This window comes from Podarcis liolepis, assembly GCF_965112155.1.
Source record: "Podarcis liolepis genome assembly, chromosome: 15".
NCBI lineage: Eukaryota > Metazoa > Chordata > Lepidosauria > Squamata > Lacertidae > Podarcis > Podarcis liolepis.
Window position 1 is genome coordinate 8,587,165 of NC_139566.1, and position 18,204 is coordinate 8,605,368.

Sequence of the window (18,204 nt, forward strand, 5' to 3'; positions counted from 1 at the left end):
TATTATTATTATTATTATTATTATTATTATTATTATTATTATTAACATAACAAAAGAAGTGTCTCAGCAACACAGGGCAAACAGCTGGGGGGCGGCCTTCCTCAACTAACTGGTGGTGAGAAAAACAAAGCAGGTAGCAGGCTGGGAAGCCAGAGTCAGAACCATGCCTGATTTCGGCTTGAATCCAAGGCTGTGGCTATATGAGAAGCAAGAGCCTCTTTGGCTGTTAATGCTGCGAGCCCCTCCATCGTAGACTCAGCCAGGGGTCAGCAAACTTTTTCAGCAGGGGGCCGGTCCGCTGTCCCTCAGACCTTGTGGAGGGCCGGACTATATTTTGAAGGGGGGAAATGAACAAATTCCTATGCCCCACAAATAACCCAGAGATGCATTTTAAATAAAAGGACACATTCTACTCATGTAAAAACACACTGATTCTTGGACCATCCGTGGACCAGATTTAGAAGGCGACTGGGCCGGATCCGGCCCCCGGGCCTTAGTTTGCCCACCCATGACTCAGGCTTTATATATGTGTGAATAAACTATATATCTTAAAGAGACCACAGTCTCTGCTGTCCCTCATTCCAAGGAAACTGAACCTTGGGTAAGCTCCTGGAACCCCTGGAAATTGGGGGAATTGAGGAAATACGTTTGCATTTTGATTATTACAGAATTAAGCATTTCCTTCTGTTAAAAAAAATATTATAATAATGTTACTTTTTATAGGCCGATGTATGTAATGGTACTGCTGGTTTTTCCTGTTATGATCAGCCATTCTATTCTGTGTGTGTTTTTCCTATTATGAATTCATGGTAATGGATTTTGGTTTTTTAAAAAGGTATGTTCCGTTGAGAAGTGGTGGGATTACCTTCATGGGAGGTTTTTCAACAGAGGTTGGGCAGCCCACATTGCAAGGAGCCAGACTAGATGACCCCGGGGGTCCCTACCGACGCTACAATTCTATGAACAGATGCTTTAGGGTCACATGTCTCGTGCAAATCCTTTATTTGGCAGCTTTTACAACTGGAGTACCAATTTATGGGGGGAGCTCAATCGTGGTCTGGGCCACATCGGTCGTCGCCGTGACTCAGGCGATGGGTATCGTCTGCCAGGAGAGCAAACACTTTGGTGAACTCCTCAAAAGTCAGTTGTCCGGTCTTGTCAACATCTGCCTTTTTGAAGAGCTCTTTCATATAGTCTGGGCGGTTTCTGTTCTGTAAGGGAAGATGGGGAGAACTAGATGAAACTTTGGTTGGCAAATGCTCCTCTGAAAACATCATGATCTGCCTTATTCTTTGACCTTAGGGGACCAGATATGGCTGGACTACAATTTCCATCATCCATCACCACTTAAAATAAAAACCATGATATAGCTCTCAAGGCTATATCCATATAACAGATTGCTGTTCTACAGCTCCCTCTGGTGTCATATTTTTATAACATATTTTTAACATTTTAACTGACCATTGTAAATAATAATAATAATAATTTATTTTTATACCCCTCCATCTGGCTGGGTTTTCCCAGCCACTCTGGGTGGCTCCCAACAAAATATGAAGAAGAAGAAGAAGAAGAAGAAGAAGAAGAAGAAGAAGAAGAAGAAGAAGAAGAAGAAGAAGAGATAAAATATCAAATATTAAAAACTTCCCTAAACAGGGCTGCCTTCAGATTTCTTCTCAAAGTCGTATAAGTTATTTATCTCCTTGACATCTGAGGGAGAGTGTTCCACAGGGAGGGTTCCACTACCGAGAAGGCCCTCTGCCTGGTTCCCTGTAACTTTGCTTCTCGCAGTGAGGGAACTGCCAGAAGGCCCTTGGTGCTGGACCTCAGTGTCCGGGCTGAACGATGGGGGTGGAGACGCTCTTTCAGGTATACTGGAAGATTAGTCCTGATTAGTCCTGTCAGTATTTTGCAGGAGGGGTAAAATAAAATCCTTCCAGTAGCACCTTAGAGACCAACGTAAGTTTGTTATTGGTATGAGCTTTTGTGTGCATGCACACTTCTTCAGATACACTGAAACAGAAGGCACCAGACCTTTATATATGGTGAGAGGGTGGGGAGGGGTATTAATCAGAAGGGTGGTGGGAATGGGTGATTGGCTGATAGGTGTGGTAAATCAGTTGACGACCGTTAACGACTGCAATTGGTCTTACAGGAAAAAGCAAGGGGTGAGATGGCCAAAAATAGCTTTATCGTGTATAATGAGATAAGAATCCAATATCTCTATTCAGACCAGGTCTCTCCATGGTTTTGAGTTTGGTAATAAGTCCCATTCCCACCACCCTTCTGAATAATACCCCTCCCCACCCTCTCACTATATGTAAGGTTCTGGTGACTTCTGTTTCAGTGTACAGTGGTACCTCAGGTTACAGATGCTTCAGGTTACAGACACCGCTAACCCAGAAATAGTACCTCGGGTTAAGATCTTTGCTTCAGGATGAGAACAGAAATTGTGTGGCGGCAGCGGGAGGCCCCTTTAGCTAAAGTGGTACCTCAGGTTAAGAACAGTTTCAGGTTAAGAACGGACCCCCAGAACAAATTAAGTTCTTAACCTGAGGTACCACTGTATCTGAAGAAGTGTGCATACACACGGAAGCTCATACCAATAACAAACTTCTCTAAGGTGCTACTGGAAGGATTTTTTAAATTTTATTTCAGCTGTGGCAGACCAACACAGCTACCTACCTATATCTAGAATTGCAGGAGGGATGTAGGTGCAGACTAAAAGCTCACCCGCCAGGCCTCCCCATTTGGCCCCACATGGCCTTTTGAGGGAAGCTATGCCCAGCAGCCCTGCAACTAAAATCATACATAATGTGGGGCGTTGGTGTGGCAGGGAAGGCTTCAAAGGAAGAATCAGGGATTTGAAGTGGACCCCCAATAGTTCCTTGGGGACCACAGTTTGGTTAAAGGTGCTGAGAGTTGCTAGGGGACCCTCTTTTCCCCTCACAGCACTACAGTTCCCAGGGTAGTTTTGTCAGGAAAAAGCAGCAATGCGAGAGCGAGCTGCAGGTGGCTGGAATGCTAAACAGGATGTAACTGTTGGGGACTGTACCAGGGAAACAAAGGGGCAGTCTATTCAATGTTCTGAGCACCGGATGTTAGCTCAGAGTGTCATCTGACCTGTACTGGAAGTACAGGGGTGGAGTTTGTCTCTCTACTGTTGGAGACTGGAGAGTGCAGACGTGTTTCTCTGTACTGATGCAAAGACAGAAATAAAGACATGTAAATAGATTTCTGTCTGTCTCTTTCCCCTCCCTGGGGGAAGCAGGGAGGAGGGAGGAGTGGTGTGTCCCTCTCACGCTGAGTGGGATCGCCGATCGTGACCTTGCCTGTATCCTGCCGGGAGACGCAGACGGGGTGGTCAACAAGGATCTCAAGCCGAGTGCCGGGAAAGTGGCCAGTTACCTCTGATAAAGGCTAGAGAATCCAACAGGTTTAACAGTCCATCCCTTTTCGTGGGGAACTCAGTAAAGACCAGGTCTCATCTAACCCCTGCATCACCTTTGTCCAAGCAAATCAGGATGAACTCTCGGCAAACAGGTCATCCGGATGGCCCCAACATTACAAGAAAGCTAGCATCTTAAAAGGCAAAGACATCACGTTGCCAACAAAGGTCCATATAGTTAAAGCTCTGGTTTTCCCATTAGTGATGTATGGAAGTGAGAGCTGGACCATAAAAAAGGCTGATCGCCGAAGAATTGATGCTTCTGAATTATGGTGCTGGAGGAGACTCTTGAGAGTCCCATGGACTGCAAGAAGATCAAACCGATCCATTCTGAAGGAAATCAGCCCTGAGTGCTCACTGGAAGGACAGATCCTGAAGCTGAGGCTCCAATACTTTGGCCACCTCATGAGAAGAGAAGACTCCCTGGAAAAGACCCTGATGTTGGGAAAGATGGAGGGCACAAGGAGAAGGGGACGACAGAGGATGAGATGGTTGGACAGTGTTCTCGAAGCTACCAGCATGAGTTTGACCAAACTGCGGGAGGCAGTGGAAGACAGGAGTGCCTGGTGTGCTCTGGTCCATGGGGTCACAAAGAGTTGGACACGACTAAACAACAACAACAACCTGACTCCCGATTTTTTGCAAACACATTTGCACCACCACCACCATTTCCTTTGGCTTCACTCACACAGGCAGCCAGGAAAGTGGGAGCTTGGCTCTTGAGAAGCTCCGTCATGTCCTTGAGGCTCAAGAAGTCATCCTTGCCTTCCCGAGGAGCGAATTGATGGTAGATGTTCACAATGATCTCGAGCGCCAACTCCAGAGTGCAGTGAGGCAAACTATCCGATGTACTCGGAGCCTTGGGATGGGTAACCGGGGAGTGTTGGTGGGTATTCGGAGGATGGGTTGCCATTCTCTGCAATCTCTGCTGACCTGGAAGAGGCATGAAACTGTTAAGATATTCCGTTCCACCTTAAGAGGAACAGGCATGACTGTTGTGTGCCACATGCCTGTTTACATTCCAGCACAGCTTGCTGGGAACTTCCGTTTGTGTATAGCTTTTGCTTATGCTTCTTGCTTTGGACATGCAAGGAGAGCAGACATGTTTTTCTTTGTCCTGATGTGTGATGAATATAGGGGTTGCTCGTGCGTAAGTTGCCGCCACTCCAGGCTAAGTTGGCTTGTTAAACCTTTTCTGTCTGGACAGCCCTTCACTTCGTGGCTGCCTCAGTCGCTAGCAGTATCCGTCAGTGGGCGTTTCTTAAACCTTTTCCAGCATAAAAGATGTTTGACGCCAAGTCTCCTCCTACTCTCCCTGTGCGGAAGTCTTCTGCGCAGGGAGGGTGTGGGTAGCGGAGGACCCATGCTCTCCCCGCTGGTGTCCAGCGAAGAGTCCTGGAGCCCTCTCGTCGATTCCCCCATCTGCCCCCCTTTATCCCTGGTGTTGCGCTGATTTCCTTCCCCAGCTGATGAGCTGCCTCTCTCCCTGCTGGGTCCCTCTCCAGCATCACTTGAGAGCCTTCCCTCCGCCTCTGGCTCCGATGTCAGTTCCCTGACATGATGTATGCTAAATAAACTGCTGTGAATATGCTTTACATATGCCTCTATCTGCCCTTCTGTTGAGAAGAGTTTTTTTACTCTGCTGGCTTGCGTGCTCAGCTTCTGAAAGGTTTCTGAAGCCCTGAGTCACAATTTGATGCAGAACCAAGGACTGGAGTTTGACTGGCAACCAGCCGGTGGGCTGGAGCCAGCTGGGGGCCTGCCAATTGCCCCCGTTCCCTTGGACACATCTCAACAGAAACGTGTTCATAATCATGGGCCTTTTCGGCCACTAAAGCTATTAAGAATTTAGGAAGCCGCAAGCCAGCAAGATATTCCAGTTCAGCCACCAGCAGCAGATAAGGATGTGTGAATATGTCCGTTTCGATTTCTCAGTTCTCCAAAAGACTATACATTGAAAATACTATGATAACACTGAGAACAGTCATGGATTCCTGCCCATCGCCCCTTGCAAAGAAAGAACCATGGCAATTGTAGATTGTTAAGGGCTGGAAGTCTCTCCTTGTTCCTGTGTTTCAGTCATGTTCCACAGGAATACGTGGCAGGGCTGTCCACACCCAGATGATGTTGTACAAACAGCTGTGGAGGCTGCAGGGCCTGAGAGGAACATGCCCAGACCCCTGGTCCCTCTCACAGAACTCTAGGTTAGGTAAAATCATCACCTAACTCTCCCAAATTATAAAGACCTCCTAAAGGACTCTGGAAATGAGGCAGAAAAGCAGAGGCCTCTTTTGTGGGGCAAGGAAACATTTGAGAAACTATTACTACTATCATCATCATAAACGCCACCACATTTATAACTCGCCCTTTACCACCAACTTACAACCATTTAAGATTTAAAAAACAGTTAAATCAGATTACAGGCACAGGAACAGGTGGAACCAGAAAACACACACCTTGGGTATCAAAGGCCAGGTGAAGAAAGCTGTAAAGTTGTACAGTAAGCCTGCCATTTACACAGGGGTTACTTTCTGAGGATTGCGCCTAAAGCTAAAATTACGTATAGTCAAAACACATTTGGTTCAATGGCGGTTGGGTTTGCCAAAGTCCCCTTTTGGCCACTTAAAAACATATTGCCAAAACTTAGATAGCTTGAGGGTTTACCGGGAAGCGAAAAGCCAGATGAACCTCTGTGAGGCGGGAATTCCACAACTTTAGGGGCTGCCACAGAGAAGGCCCTCTCCTGGGGGACCACCACCCCAAACCTCTGAGGGAGGGGGGAGCTACCAAAAGGGTCACCTCTGCTCATTTTATTACCGGGGGGGTGGTCCTTTAAGGAGGAAGAGGGCCTTTCAGATTATTTGGCGCCTAAGTCATTTAGGATTTTAAACACAAATGGGCGGGCCCTGAATTGGGCCCAGAAACAGACCAGTAGCCAATGCAATGCTTTTAGAACAGACCTTATGTGAAATCTAAAGGCAACCCCAGCCAGCAGCAGAACATTTTCCCCCACTGCCCAGGGCGGGCGCGCACCCGAGGGGGGCGGGGCACGGAGAGTGCCCTCTCAGACATGGGATAGCCACTCTGGTGCATGGAGCAGCACGTGTGCCCTGCAGCCAGGGACGGAACAAGTCAGTGATGGTGGACATTTGGCACGCTGCCCGCCCGCAACTGCCAAATGTCACCCCCTTCAGTGAAGACACCTGGGGCGGTCAGCTCCCACTGCACCCCCCTTCCTCCACCCCTGACTCCAGCCACTGCGTTCTGGACCTGTGGAACTTTTCTGAGACATTTCCAGGGGCAGCACCATGTACCGGTTATTGCAATCACTGGAGGACAGGTTTTGGCGCAATACTTCTTTAAAGAGAAGGGTTGTAAGAAAGAGACTCACCGAGCTTGCCAGCTGATTCCTAGCCGTGGATGTGATGTAGGGCTCTCCTGGCACTGTTTATATATACCTCCCTGAGTCTGGATTTCAGCGATGGTGATGACACAAGATTCAGCTGCTTATGAGGGAGTGATTGGGTGCCACCCAGGAATTACCATACAACCTGTTTCCTGATGGGAAGTCATGAATCCTGACCAAATTCCATATGCGTCTGAAAACACCTTTCATTTTGTCACCTTCCACTCTTGTGCAATGATTAAGAGCCAAAGTTGCCGTGATTGCAGTTGTGTTTCTTGTATCCATGCCTTCTAGCCTGCACTGCAACAGTCGAGGGAGGGCAGGAAGCCAGGCAGAGAAAGTTAGACTTCGTCTTTAGCTTCGCTGCCACCGCTAAACAGCCCTTTCAACCTTCTTGGACGAGAACTGGTCCAGCCTATTCCCAAGAGTGATTTGAGCAGGATGACAATCAGGCGGTGGCTTAATAACCTTTGAAGGTGACTAGGAAATAACTAATCCAGAATGCGGCAGCTAGACTGGTGACTGGGAGCGGCCGCCAGGACCACATAACACTGGTCTTGAAAGACCTACACTGGCTCCCAGTACATTTCCGAGCACAATTCAAAGTGTCGGTGCTGACCTTTAAAGCCCTAAACAGCCTTGGTCCAGTATACCTGAAAGAGCGTCTCCACGCCCATTGTTCTGCCCGGACACTGAGGTCCAGCTCCGAGGGCCTTCTGGCGGTTCCCTCGCTGCAAATAGCCAAGTTACAGGGAACCAGGCAGAGGGCCTTCTCGGTAGTGGCGCCTGCCCTGTGGAACGCCCTCCCACCAGATGTCAAAGAGAAGAACAACTACCAGACTTTTAGAAGACATCTGAAGGCAGCCCTGTTTAGGGAAGCTTTTAATGTTTAATAGACTATTGTATTTTAATATTCTGTTGGAAGCCGCCCAGAGTGGCTGGGGAAACCCAGCCAGATGGGCGGGGTATAAATAATAAAGTATTATTATTATAATAATTACTATTATTCTGATCTTGCAACGCAGCCATGCAATTTCATTTTGCAAAGGTCACCTTCCTGGGGCAGGTGATGATTAAAAGCAATATAAAGGTATAATTCCTGCAGCAAAGATAATCCTATGTAAATGCACCTGAAAGTAAGCCCAATTGTATACAGAGACAGATTTCCTTCTGAGTGTTGCTGCAGGAAGGCATAGGATATGGGAGGGGGTGTCTGTCTGTCTTCTCTCACTGCTACCTCTCTCCCCTCCACTTCCAGTTTTATCTATTTATGCTAATTGAAAGAAAGCTGGTGCAAAACATGCCAGTGTAAAGGGACAAAAAGGGGCATGTGGATGGTAGGAAGTGGGATTATTATTATTGTTACGGAAAAATCTGGGTGCGGGGTTACTCTGCCACCCAGCTCGTCGGACTAAGTCCGCGGGTCCCTGCGGAAGAAAATGAGCTCAGCCGGACGCAGGAGCAAACTGCAGAAGATCCAAGTTTATTGCACAACAGGTTCAAGGCGAGATTGAACAGTGAGAAAGGGGTGACATGAACTTTTGAAATTTCCCTCCATGTCCCAGAATACAGTGCAAAATACATCCCAGTTACATCATGAATACATTAAGAAGAGCTTGGGTTACACAGATTACATCACGAATACATTAGGAAGAGGTTGGGTTACACCGGATTAACATATGGAGGAGGGAGGGGGGAATATGCAGAGCTGGAGATATGGAGGAGGGAGGGGGAATATGCAGAGCTGGAGATATGCGCAGATAAGCACATCCTGAGAAGACAATGGTCCATGTATGCATAGTCTGTCACCTGGCATCACCCGGAGGAAGGGCTTGGCAGAGTGATTTGACCGGATTAGGGTCTTGGCACCTTGCTTGATGGATTATGGAGGACAGGGGAGGTGTCATGGGGTCCTAGAGAAATTGAGCAAATTGGCACGTTGATTTTCTATGAATTTTATAGATTTTAGTCCCTTTTGACATTGACAATTGGAAATAAATGGATATATTGTAGCGAAGAAGGAGGTGAAGAAGACATGCCCCCCCTTCCGTATCAATTATTATTATTATTAATTTAATTTTTGAATTTATATACCACCCTATACCCCAAGGTCTTGGTGCACTTCACTGAATAAAATCAAAATATAAAACCACAAAATACATAATCAAAGTAAAAACAACAACCGTAATAACCCCCCACCCCCAAAAACCACATTTTAAAAGGGCATAGGATCATCACAACATTTAAAGTAAGACAATTAACAAAGCCACTCGTTAGAAAGACCATTATCTCAGAAATGTCTGCAGGAATATTTAGGGGCAACCAAATTGGCTGGGTGCCTTTCTGATACAGTTAAGCTACATCCTAACTGTTTACTGGTTCTTTGTTCATGTTTCCTGTTTTATTTTCCCAAGCAGAGATAATGTCTTGGCGTGGTGGCAGCTCCCTAGAAAAAGGTCGTCAACTTTGGGGTTCCCCCCTTTAAAAAGGTCAGCAACACTGGGAAACGGGGGGTCCTCCGCCGGAGGGATCTTTGCACCACAGTGCCGGATCTGCAAACTGTTGTGGACATGCTGGGAGCTGGATTTGAGACGGGGGAAATGAATAACCGAAGGAAACTGTCAAGGAACTGCCATCAGTGCCGGAGGGAGAGAGAGAGCTCCAGAGGGATCCCAGAGAGCGTCACGGGATTGGGAGAGGCAGCCCATCTTCTGGGGAAGGGAATCAGCCCAGCTCCAGTAGAGAAGGGGGGCAGATGGGGGAATCTGAGAGGGAGTCACAGGACTCCTTGCCTGGGACCAGTGGGGGGAGGAAGGGTCCTCCGCTGCCTACGCCTTCCTTGCACAGAAGGCTTCCACGCAGGGAAAGTAGGAGGCGACTGGGCATGAAAAAACTTCTTTGCTGGAAGAAGTTTAAGAAACGCCCACTGACGGATTCTGCCAGCGATTGAGACAGCCACGGGTGAGTGGCTGTCCGGACAGAAAAGGTTCACTTAGGCAACCCAGCCAGGTGTGGGCACCGGCTTACGCAAGAGCAACCCCTTGAACCATTACAGAAACAGAAGTAGACAAATTGGCCCATCCGTCCCTTTGATAGGCAAAATCCCATTAGCAAGAAGGTAGTGAGCTCAGCTGTACAGAAAGGATCCCCAGGTCCCAAAGTTCCCCAACTTGTTCTACCAAGGGTTTTGCAATCCACTGTTGAAAACCCTTTGGTTCCAATACACAGAGAGGCGTCCTTGTTGTTGAAATGTGGTACCCGGAAGGAGAACCAATGGAAGAGCCATCTCCAAAGTCCTCATCTACATCCCAAATCACTTACTGGAACTCTGAAACAGGTCGATCCTTTCAGGAGACTGACTCATCTTCAGGCAGCTTTGGCAATTATTTCCCAATCGTGAACTTAGCAGAGTCAGACCCTTGACACACCTAGATCAGTAGCATCAACACAGATTGGCAGCAGCTCTCCGTGGTTTTGGGCAGAGCCATTCTCAGCCCAGCTGGAAATGCCGGGAATTCGACCTCCGGCCTTTGTCCATGCAGAGACGCCTCTACCAATGAGCTGTAGCCCTTTGTCAAACAAGCACATTTCCAAAATGCAGTCACAGACTAGACACATTTGTGGGGGCCATAACCAGCCATTCAAAGAAAGGAGGTGCTCTTTGTTGTATTATAGAATTGTAGAGTTGGAAGGGACCCTGAGGATCATCTAGTCCAGGCATGTCCGGGTTCAAGTAGGCTGTGATCTACTATCCAGTATCAAAAACTGGCAGTGATCTACCACACTCTCCCTTTGTCATTCTTCAACTTCTTCGCTTTAGGGGCAAGGGGTTAAGGCGTTGTTGGCGGCCAGAGAAACCCTGAAATATACTCAGAGTCGAGAGTGGATTTCATGCTCTTTATTCAGCTCATAGTAGGGAGGAAGGCCAGTTCCCCCGAAATGTCTGCTTTACAGTCGTACCTCGGGTTAAGTACTTAATTCGTTCTGGAAGTCTGTTCTTAACCTGAAGCACCACTTTAGCAAATGGGGACTCCTGATGCCGCCGCGCCGCCAGAGCCCGATTTCTGTTCTTATCCTGAAGCAAAGTTCTTAACCTGAATCACTATTTCTGGGTTAGCGGAGTGTGTAACCTGAAGCGTGTGTAACCTGAAGTGTATGTAACCCGAGGTACCACTGTATGTACATTATTTACACAATGGGCCCCACGTGATTGGCTAATTCTGGCATTCTCCTGTAGGCCAATCAGGCTGCGGATTCACTTCCACCTGGAGTTGGATTGGGTGGCTCCTGCAGACCAATCAGACTGCTGCATTTTGGATCCTATTGTTCTAGGACCAATCAGACTGCTGCATTTTTGATCCTATTGTTCTAGGACCAATTAGACTGCTGCATTTTGGGTCCTATTCAGCTCAGTACATAACAGGATCCCTAACTGCTAAAAAGCCAGGGGAGTTTGAAAATACAAGAGAAGCATTGCTGGGTTTTTAATAACCCCGCTCTCCAGCTTCTTGTTCAGAGATTGGCAAGGAGAACTGAACATGAACAGAGAGCTGGGCACCACAAAGGGAAGGAGGCATGCTAAAGAGCTGGGAGATGGCAAGCCAGCTATGTAGGCAGCTATGTAGGGCAAATGTCTTGGAAGTGTGCAGGTAGATGCATGCTTCTTTTTGTATATTGTGAAAATAATTATTTATTTGGATTTATGAAATCTATTTTTGAAAAAGAGGGCTTAATAGTTTAGCTTATTAAATGGCAATGTTATTAAATACACTAATGATGTTCATTGGCCCTTGGACATTTGATTAAGCTCGATGAGTTGACTTGCTTAAATACACAATGAGTTTAAAGGAGTAATAGAGTTGCCTGGAAGTTGCCATCAAGACAGACAAGGCGGTTTCTGAAGGGGCAGCAGCGAACCAGTGAGCATTACAAAGCCCAGCTACACTTGTAACATTCAATATTTTTCTTACACTCGTCCATTATAGTGCTTTTGTTATTTTTCTCGTTGAATAAAACACAGTGAACCATGTGTGTCATCATCATGGATTGCTCTGAAGTCATTTCTTCACCAGGTAAAGTCATTTTAGGCCCCCACCCCCTATTCCACCCCCAATCTGTCCTGTACTTTGCCTAGCCAAAGGCAGCAACCCTGAGTCAAGCCATTAGTCCATCTAGGTCAGTATTGTGGACACTGACTGGCAACAGCTCCCCAGGATTTGCAAGTGTTATGGAAATTAGGGGGGGGGACATCTTTAAAGTTGTTAAATGGTACAAATACTATGCATAAATGTATCCTTTCAGCTTGACAGCTCAGGGAAGTTACCTAGCTTTAAAAACCACATAAAATCAACTCCTTTGCCAGTTTCCTTCATTCCACCCCCAATTTGCTTCATTGGTCAAGGACTTGGAAACCACTTGATCCCCGCCATAATCCCTCAAGCAGGAGGTCACGTACTCACAGGAAGGTACTCATAGGTGTCAATCGCTGGGCAAAGGCACTCCTTTGGGACTTGCCCAGGTGGCAGACTACGCAAACCAAAGTTCTATCGTCCCTTTGTAGTAGGTGCTTAGACTGTACTTCCCAATACATATCCTGTATCCACCTGTTGCCCCAACACATCCCTCCTATATTAATCATGTATAACCCTCCCCTTTTCTGATATAGCAATGATGTAGTGATGATGCTTAATGAACTGTATGCTGGGATAAAAATTTTGTTGTTGTTGTTTAGTTGTTTAGTCATGTCCGACTCTTTGTGACCCCCTGGGCCAGAGCACGCCAGGCACTCCTCTCTTCCACTGCCTCCCACAGTTTGGTCAAACTCATGCTGGTAACTTCGAGAACACTGTCCAACCATCTCGTCCTCTGTCGTCCCCTTCTCCTTGTGCCCTCCATCTTTCCCAACATCAGGGTCTTTTCCAGGGAGTCTTCTCTTCGCATGAGGTGGCCAAAGTATTGGAGCCTCAGCTTCAGGATCTGTCCTTCCAGTGAGCACTCAGGGCTGATTTCCTTAAGAATGGAGAGGTTTGATCTTCTTGCAGTCCATGGGACTCTCAAGAGTCTCCTCCAGCACCATAATTCAAAGGCATCAATTCTTCAGTGATCAGTCTTCTTTATGGTCCAGCTCTCACTACCATACATCACTACTGGGAAACCCGTAGCTTTTACTATACGGACCTTTGTTGGCAAGGTGATGTCTCTGCTTTTTAAGATGCTGCCTAGGTTTGTCATTGCTTTTCTCCCAAGAAGCAGGCGTCTTTTAATTTTGTGGCTGCTGTCACCATCTGCAGTGATCATGGAGCCCAAGAAAGTAAAATCTCTCACTGCCTCCATTTCTTCCCCTTCTATCTGCCAGCAGGTGATGGGACCAGTGGCCATGATCTTTGTTTTTTTGATGTTGAGCTTCAGGCCATATGTTGCGCTCTCCTCTTTCACCCTCATTAAAAGGTTCTTTAATTCCTCCTCACTTTCTGTCATCAAGGTTGTGTCATCTGCATATCTGAGGTTGTTGATATTTCTTCTGGCAATCTTAATTCTGGTTTGGGATTCATCCAGCCCAGCCTTTCGCATGATGAATTCTGCATATAAGTTAAATAAGCAGGGAGACAATATACAGCCTTGTCGTACGCCTTTCCCAATTTTGAACCAATCAGTTGTTCCAAAGTCCTTGTGACCCCATCCTCGGGGTTCAAAATTCCTCTTTGAACCTGTTGCGCAATAAACTTTGGTCTACAGCAGGGGTCTGCAACCTTTAAGACAAAAAGAGCCACTTGGACCCGTTTCCGAAGGGGGAAAAAACTGGGAGCTGCAAAACTCGTCATTATAAAAATAACTTTTTTGTCACTTTTTATTATTTCTTTGTTTGACCCCTCAGAATTAATCCTCCTCATAGAAATAAACGTTAAAGTAACAAGTTACCTTGTGTGTGTGTGTGTGTGTGTGTGTGTGTGTGTGTGTTCTTCACTCCCCTTCAAAACAGTGACCAGCGTACATGCCCCCTTTCAATGCAGTGACCAGCGTACATGCCCCTTACAATGTGGCGGGCAGGAAGGTGACGTCGGGACGGTGCGTGACTAACGCACGCACCGCCCCCATGCGACGTCACAGCCAGTACAGCGCCCGCCACAGTGGGGAGTGTTGGGGCACACAATGCGCCTCCTCCCCTCGTTAGTATCTGCCCCGGAGCCGCGGCAAAGGTGTAAAAGAGCCACATGCGGCTCCGGAGCCGCGGGTTGCAGACCCCTGGTCTACAGCTATTTGCTCCGGTTGGTGGCTGGACTCCTTCCTTTATTCCGCAGGGACCTGCGGGCTCTGCCCAATGAGCTGGGTGACTGAGCAGCCTCGCACCTAGATATTTCCGTAACATCAATCAAGGGGTCTCTCTCTCCCAGACCACATGGGGATGCCAGGGACCAAACCTGAGACCTTCTGATTGCGCCAAACAATAGCCCTTCTCTAGTTCCTGCTTGCACTGGCTCCACCCACTGGCCCATGCCCCCAAAAAACCTCGCTAAGGAGGGAATGTGGCCCTGGGGCTGAAAAAGGGTTCTCCAGCCTTATATGCGCCATGAACCTGAAACTCGGGTAATTGTACTATGTTTCACAACACCCCATAGACTTCAGGAACATTATGAGTTGATCATGAAGGCAAATTTCTTTTCCTTGTTATTTGTTCCAAGCCAGCGCCTGGTATCTGCCTGTCCTTCCTGTTAGTGTGGTTCCTTTAATTATCCACTGCTCTTAGCCACTGATATGCAATCCTCCATTGATATGCCAAGCAAGTTGTTCTGTGGCTCCATTTGCACAATCCAGGTTACCAGATTCGACAAGCAATAGCTGGCTTTTCCAAGGCTTGCAAGGCGGCCTGAGTTATTAGTCGTGGGTGGACGGGCGTCACTGCTTTCCGTGTTTTCATACCCCCAAAATGTTGGGTGTTCTCATAATGGACCACGTTGTGCCAACCACAATGCTGATGTTTACTCATTTAGACATAAGTGCATAAGAAGAGGTTGCTGGATCAGGCCAATGGCCCATTGAGTCCAGCATCCTGTTCTCACAATGGCCAACCCAGATGCCCCAATGGGAACCCACAAGCAGGACTCGAATACAGGACCCCTCTCCCCTCCTGCTGTTTCCGGCTATTGGTATTCAGAAGTATTCCTGAGGCATAGCCATCGTGGTTAGTAGGTATTGGTAGCCCTAAATCACATGGCGTTAAGTAAATTAAACTCTTTCTTAAAAGATACAAGGCTGCTCAGCCCAGGCCTGGTGAGCACATCAATTCATCCCAGTAGATCTTGACCATATTATGCAGTTGTGGGGGTCTCTGCCTTCCCATAGCTACCTAGAATCATAGAATCATAGAATCATAGAGTTGGAAGAGACCCCAAGGGCCATCGAGTCCAACCCCCTGCCAAGCAGGAAACACCATCAGAGCACTCCTGACATGTGGTTGTCAAGCCTCTGCTTAAAGACCTCCAAAGTAGGAGACTCCACCACACTCCTTGGCAGCAAATTCCACTGTCGAACAGCTCTTACTGTCAGGAAGTTCTTCCTAATGTTTAGGTGGAATCTTCTTTCTTGTAGTTTGGATCCATTGCTCCATGTCCGCTTCTCTGGAGCAGCAGAAAACAACCTTTCTCCCTCCTCTATGTGACATCCTTTTATATATTTGAACATGGCTATCATATCACCCCTTAACCTCCTCTTCTCATTTCAGGAGGGGATGAGTCCGCCTATCGGGACGAGGTGGAGCGGCTCTGTGTTTGGTGTGGAGAGAACAATCTGGCTCTTAATACGGCTAAGACCAAGGAATTGGTGGTGGATTACAGGGGGGAAAAGGCGGACATTCAGCCCTTGTATATCAACGGGGAACGGGTGGAGAGGGTGGCGGAATTCAGGTTTTTGGGAGTGACTATGGATCAGGGCATGACTTGGAGCGCAAATACCACTGCTCTGGTGAAGAAGGCCCAGCAGAGAATTTATTTCCTCAGACTTTTAAAAAAGAACAATCTGAGTGAGAGACTGCTGGTGTCCTTCTACCGAGGCTCCATAGAGAGCATACTTACATACTGTATTTGTGCTTGGTTCTCCAGTTGTACAGCTAGGGAGAGGAAGGTGCTCCAGAAGGTCATAACCACAGCCCAAAGGATTATTGGTCACCCTCTCCCACCTTTGGAAGAACTGTACGGTTCCCGTTGCCTTAGGAAAGCAAACAACATCCTGCAGGATCCATCTCACCCGGGATACAGTCTGTTTGCACTACTGCCTTCTGGCAGGAGGTATAGAAACATCAAGTCAAGGACAAATAGACTGAAAAACAGTTTCTATCCAAGAGCTGTGGCCTTTTTGAATGCTGTAACTTGATAGTGAGACCTGGGAGTTTGATGGGTGTGGGTGTGGGTGTGGTTGGAAGGTGGTTTGTTTGGTTGTTGCTGTTGTTTTGCTTTTGTTGTTTTTAAGGGATGGCATCCAATTTCGTTGCACTTGTGCAATGTTGCACTAGTGTAATGACAATAAAGAATCTATCTATCTATCTATCTATCTATCTATCTATCTATCTATCTATCTTCTCCAGGCTAAACATGCCCAGCTCCCTTAGCCGTTCCTCATAAGGCATCGTTTCCAGGCCTTTGACCATTTTGGTTGCCCTCCTCTGGACACGTTCCAGTTTGTCAGTGTCCTTCTTGAACTGTGGTGCCCAGAACTAGACACAGTACTCCAGGTGAGGTCTGACCAGAGCAGAATACAGTGGCACTATTACTTCCCTTGATCTAGATGTTATACTCCTATTGATGCAGCCCACAATTGCATGGGCTTTTTTAGCTGCCGCATCACACTGTTGGCTCATGTCAAGTTTGTGGTCAACCAAGACTCCTAGATCCTTTTCACATGTACTGCTCTCAAGCCAGGTGTCACCCATCTTGTATTTGTGCCTCTCATTCTTTTTGCCCAAGTGCAATACTTTACATTTCTCCCTGTTAAAATTCATCTTGTTTGTTTTTGCCCAGTTCTCTAATCTGTCAAGGTCGTTTTGAAGTGTGATCCTGTCTTCTGGGGTGTTACCTAATTCTCCTCCTCCTCCAAAGTCCTTCCCAAGCAGTCCGAGACTCCATCGCCGTGCCTGTCTCTGATAATAATAATAATAATAATAATAATAATAATAATAATAATAATAAAATTTTATTTATACCCCACCTGCCCCAGCCAGAGCCGGGCTCAGGGCGGCTAACACCAATAAAATTTCAGTAAAAACATAATAAGAAAAAAGAAAAAGAAACAATTTAAAATACAGGTTAAAATGCAATTTAAAATGCAGCCTCATTTTAAAAGTCAAAACCATAAGGGGAGGGAAACATAAGGGTCAGACTGAGTCCAAACCAAAGGCGAGGCAGAACAGCTCTATCTTGCAGGCCCTGCGGAAAGATGTCAAGTCCCGCAGGGCCCTAGTCTCTTGTGACAGAGCATTCCACCAAGTTGGGGCCAGTACTGAAAAGGCCCTGGCCCTAGTTGAGACCAATCTAATCACCTTGTGACTTGGGACCTCCAAAATATTGTCATTTGTGGACTTTAAGGTCCTCCGCGGGACAAACCTCCGTCTCCGGCATGATTTGTGATCGGTTCCTCACTAATTTGGAATATTGGTGTTAATTATGAGGCGCTCCTGAAACGGCATATTATAACAGGCTGCAATCAATCAGCTGCCAAGATCTTCTCTTTGGATCTTTGAAGGTATTTGAATGATTTTTATGAAGATTGAAACCCCTTACAACAGCTAGCAAAGAAGGAGGAGGACAAGTTGCTTTGTGCTTTCATATGTTTTCCAAATGGTCTTTTTTTTTTTCTTGACCTCTCGTGCAAAATAGATGTGCGTAGTTGTAGCTATATTATTCTGTCTGACACCGAGGGAAAGATGGGGGAGGCTCTTGATTTCTGCTGAACAAGGAATTTAACAATGTTTTATTATGCCCTCCCCCCTCAACCGAGGTTGAATGGACTTTATTTAAAATTATCTTTGGTCCAGGAGTAAAAAAGTAAAGGTAAAGGTACCACTGCCCGTACGGGCCAGTCGTGTCCGACTCTGGGGTTGTGCCGGGGGCCAGCGCTGTCTGGAGACACTTCCGGGTCACGTGGCCAGCTTGACAAACTGCATCTGGCGAGCCAGCGCAGCACACAGAAACGCCGTTTACCTATCCATTCTGAAGGAAATCAGCCCTGAGTGCTCACTGGAAGGACAGATCCTGAAGCTGAGGCTCCAATACTTTGGCCACCTCATGAGAAGAGAAGACTCCCTGGAAAAGACCCTGATGTTGGGAAAGGTTGAGGGCACAAGGAGAAGGGGATGACAGAGGAC

The 18,204-nt window shown here is 47.0% G+C and overlaps 1 protein-coding gene across 1 annotated transcript; it reads right to left on the reverse strand.

The window, feature by feature from the left end:
• Positions 1 to 985: 985 nt before the first annotated feature.
• LOC310694315 (protein S100-A7-like) lies at positions 986 to 5,989 on the reverse strand. Its single transcript, XM_083477439.1, has 3 exons — positions 5,902 to 5,989; positions 4,134 to 4,378; positions 986 to 1,211 (listed from the first exon to the last, which is right to left on the reverse strand). Exons 2-3 carry the CDS (start codon positions 4,356 to 4,358, stop codon positions 1,047 to 1,049), a joined length of 390 nt encoding a protein of 129 aa, XP_083333565.1. The 5' UTR covers positions 4,359 to 4,378; positions 5,902 to 5,989; the 3' UTR covers positions 986 to 1,046.
• Between the last annotated feature and the right edge of the window lie 12,215 nt (positions 5,990 to 18,204).